The sequence below is a fragment of the Charadrius vociferus genome, unplaced genomic scaffold (assembly GCF_000708025.1).
Source record: "Charadrius vociferus isolate BGI_N301 unplaced genomic scaffold, ASM70802v2 scaffold277, whole genome shotgun sequence".
In the NCBI taxonomy this organism is placed as follows: domain Eukaryota; kingdom Metazoa; phylum Chordata; class Aves; order Charadriiformes; family Charadriidae; genus Charadrius; species Charadrius vociferus.
Genome location: NW_009649183.1, coordinates 170,856 through 174,706, shown reverse-complemented (window position 1 = coordinate 174,706; position 3,851 = coordinate 170,856). Strand labels below are relative to the sequence as shown.

General features: G+C 52.4%; 1 protein-coding gene across 1 annotated transcript in view; it reads right to left on the bottom strand.

Annotated features, from left to right (window-relative positions):
* SETD2 (SET domain containing 2) overlaps positions 1–3,851 on the bottom strand; it is an 82,532-nt gene that overhangs the window by 17,591 nt on the left and 61,090 nt on the right. The window contains exons 16-17 of the mRNA XM_009888677.1: positions 1,550–2,225; positions 410–544 (exon numbers count right to left, since the gene is read on the bottom strand). Of these exons, the coding sequence (XP_009886979.1) occupies positions 410–544; positions 1,550–2,225 (811 nt within the window). The remainder of the gene's footprint in view (positions 1–409; positions 545–1,549; positions 2,226–3,851) is intronic.

The following is a 3,851-nucleotide window of genomic DNA, read 5'->3' as shown; positions in this document are numbered from 1 at the left end:
CACCCACTCAACCACATCTTGAGTTTGTAATACAGCCACTTTGCCATCCGTGCTCTCAAACCCTCCGTGGTGGACACCAAAACTGTTGTTTCTCATGGAGGGGTTTCAGTGGTTAAAGCAGCCCACGGAGCTTCCACATGCCCACACACACACACAGCCTTCTCAGATGTGCTGGTGGAAAGCCTGAACGTGACAGGCTCTGGGCTCAAAACCCCCAAAAATGTGTCTGACACGCACATCCAGGCTGGACAGTCGCATCCCGAAGGGTGCCGGCGCGCTGCAGCATGGGGAACTCCTCCGGCTGGTACCACCACCGCTTTCAGAGCATCCAGAAGCCACGGGGAACGCCGCAAACCCAAAGCTGATGTAGACAAACATTCCCCATCCCTTTTGCCCCACCAAGCCTTACCTGCTGGATGGGTTGAGGCTGTCCGGCTGCGACGATGGTGGTTACCGCTGTAGGTGGCTGCACTATGACTCCCTGCGGATGAGCCGCGTAAATCTGCTGGCCCTGGATGTACTGGAGACCTGGCTGGGCGTAACTCTGCAACGGAGCACGGGGAATCACAAATCAGCTTGCTTTAGCAAAAAAAACCCAAACCTTTACTGGAGGACACAGTACAGCTTCCCTTACTGGGAATCGAGCAGTGGAGGCAAGAATCATAGAATGGTTTAGGTTGGAAAGGACCTTGAAGATCATCGAGTTCCAACCTCCCTGCCATGGGCAGGGACACCTCTCACTAGACCAGGATAGAAGAAGAGGATAATAGTTCTCGAGGATTAGTGGAACATGACGTCCAAACCAAAAAGCAATAACCAGTGATCGAGGTGGGGTTCCAGCAAATGAACTTCAGATACAATCGGCCTATTTGCTGTCCCAGGAGTCGCACAATTGCCTACATGTTGCTTTTAGGAAGAACCAGACATCAGCACGGTGCTGAGCGCCGATACCCACGTTAATGAAGACAAAGCACAAGGAGAAAGCGCTTTAGCACAGTCATGTGGAGCTCCAGGCTGAACCTGACAGAAGGGGACACGTAATTCAGAGAAAACAGATAAAGAAGTTTGATCTGTTGGGTTTTTCGTTTGGTTTAAGTCATGCATGAGCTGGTAGCTCCAGACTCCGCTTTCAAAAGTCAACGGAAAGCAAGCTCACACCTCCGCGTTTGACTGCTTACTTGGCCAGTGACGGCGGAAGCTCTTACCCAGAAATATCCCTTCACCAGAATCAACAATCAAAAAACCAACATAACTTTTCTAAACGGCTTAAAAAAGATCTCTGCAAGCTGCAACCTCCTGCTCGGCCCCAACGACTACGATATATGGCGTCTGTACATGGCAAACACCCCACCTAAATGCGCTTTTCTCAGACTGGATGGGAAGTTATCTGAGAAGCGCTACTTCAGCTCGATATCGGAGCGAGGTAGGATGCTCTAATACGAAGAGCACTAGCAAAGAGTCAGCAAATAAAGCGGTTTGGCCAGCCGCAGGCTGGTACCCTTCATTTTGCGGGTTTTTCACGCCACGCCTCGTCTGAAATGGTCATTACCTGTACAATCGGTGGGGTCGTCTGCGAGTAGGGGGACGTCACACCGTAAACGGTCTGACAGGTCTGTCCTTGGTAATATATGGCTGGTTGGGACTGGGCTGGCGAGTACTGCTGTTGTACAGCTACAGTCTGCTGGCTGGAATCCCAAACCCCGTAGCTCTGGCTCTGTACCGGTCCCGGCGTAGCCACGGGCAGGACGGCCACGTTGGGTTCTTGATGGACCACGGTGTCGCTTTGTGCTACATACTGCGGAGTCGTGACCTCCATCGTCGTTGCTACATGTTGGACTACTGGTACCGGCTGAGGAGTTGTTAGAGTTGGTTCTACCGTGTGCCCAACCAAAGTCTGCGGGTGCTCGTACGCCGCCGGCGAGCACATCGAATCCATGGTGGGCGTAGGCAGCAGCACCTTGCCAGCGTTGGGGTTGCTGGGGTCTACGTAGGCTTGCATGGGGTAGCCAGGCGGGTAGCCGATAAAGCTGTGGTGGGGCGTGCCGTAGCCCATGGAGTCGTAGGGCAGGGGGGAGGTCATCCCCAGGTTTTGCAGTTGCTGTTGTTGTTTTTGGGCTTCCCGCTGGGCGACCTCCTGCTCGAAGAGCTTCCTGCGCTCCTCCGTAGACAGCTTGTTGCGATCCTTAAGCCGGACTTTCTTCTTCGAAGACGCTGGCGTGTCATACCTGAGAGAGAAAGAAAAGAACAGGCTTTATGAAACCTCAGAAACCTTTAGGTCCAGGGCTCCAGCAGCAAAAGGACCACCACCAACAGCACGCAGTGGCCCAAATGCCCAACAGCAGCATCAATTCCTAAAAGACATTCATCAAGTGACCAACTGTGGCAATTCGCAGAGGGGAGAAACCCCCACTGGTCCTGCTCATCCACGAGCAAGGAGTCAGGGTAGAGGATGAGCTACGCGGTCCCACGGGATTTACCAACTTTGGTTCAACACTGGAGCTGATGGAGATGCAAAGATGCAGCAGAACTAGTCCGGAGGACCTTCTAGACAGCACCGGGATATCTGGAAAGGGGAGGACACAACTCCAGGGCAAACAGGGAGGCCGAGGAGAGGGCAGAATAAGTAGGGTACCCCCGTAACCAGGCTGGGTACCCCGTGCTGGACCCTCTGCCACGGTCTCCCAAAGCAGGACCAACGAAGAAAGTTTTTGGAAGAGGCCCTCCAAACAGAGAAGGCGCAGCACACACCACAGCATCTTCACCCCCCGAAGACCAGGGCAGTCCAGCGATGGGGAAAGCGCCCCATCTTTCTTCTCTAAGAACCCCCCGCAGCGGTGGAGCTGCAGACACTGCGTGGCTGCAGGCACGACGAAGAACAAGCGAATTACAAACAGCACGTTTCTGTTTAGAGTCATCCTATTTACTAGACCACAGATTCAGCTTAAAAAATACTAAAAGTGTGGATGGATTTTTTTAATTCTTTTTTTTTTAACGAATAAGAATTTTCATCCCGAGACGCAGAGCAGCTGGAGGGATTTTTCCAAGGAGTTCAAGCAGAAAAAAATAAAAAGCCTAAGGACTTTGATCAGACCTCAGCCATGGAAAATTTCAGATCAAAGGTGGATATTTTGAGAAGTTATGAGTGTGGTAAAACAGGGATTACAAGCAAAAATGCTTTGCAGCCTTAATATAATGGATTCTACAAAGCATCCGGTATATTCTCTACACACTCACTTCATGTTCATGCGTTCCATTTACATATCAAAAGCACATTGCTACCAACAGATACACTGAAGACGTTCCCTCGCATTCCCAGAGTAGCTGCAAGGATCTGTTAATGCAAACCTTATTGATGTGAAGAGTTCCATTTCAATAATTAAAGTCTTTCCTGGCACTGCCTGGAGAGTTTGCACGGGAGGCAGCCGGCGTGAAGGGACAGGCAGGAGAAAACCGAGGGTTTAGCATAGAGGAAGCCAACGATGCTCTTCTGGTTGCTCTGCTCCTCTCTCCGCCTTTTTTTTTTATTATTTCGTCTTGTTAAATCCTTCGTATAACAAAAGGGGACAGTCGGAGCGGGGAGAGCATCCCCTGAAAAGGACACCGGCAACCCAGTCCTCCTGGCGAGCGCTGCTCACCGATGAGGACACAGAATCCCAGAATCCCAGACTGGTGAGGGTCGGAAGGGCCCTCTGGAGCTCCCCCAGTGCCACCCCCCGCCAGAGCAGGGGCACCTCCAGCAGTGGCACAGGACGGCGTCCCGGCGGGTTTGGGATGGCTCCGGAGTGGGAGACTCCCCCACCTCTCTGGGCAGCCTGTGCCACTGCTCTGGCGCCCTCACAGCAGAGAAGGAC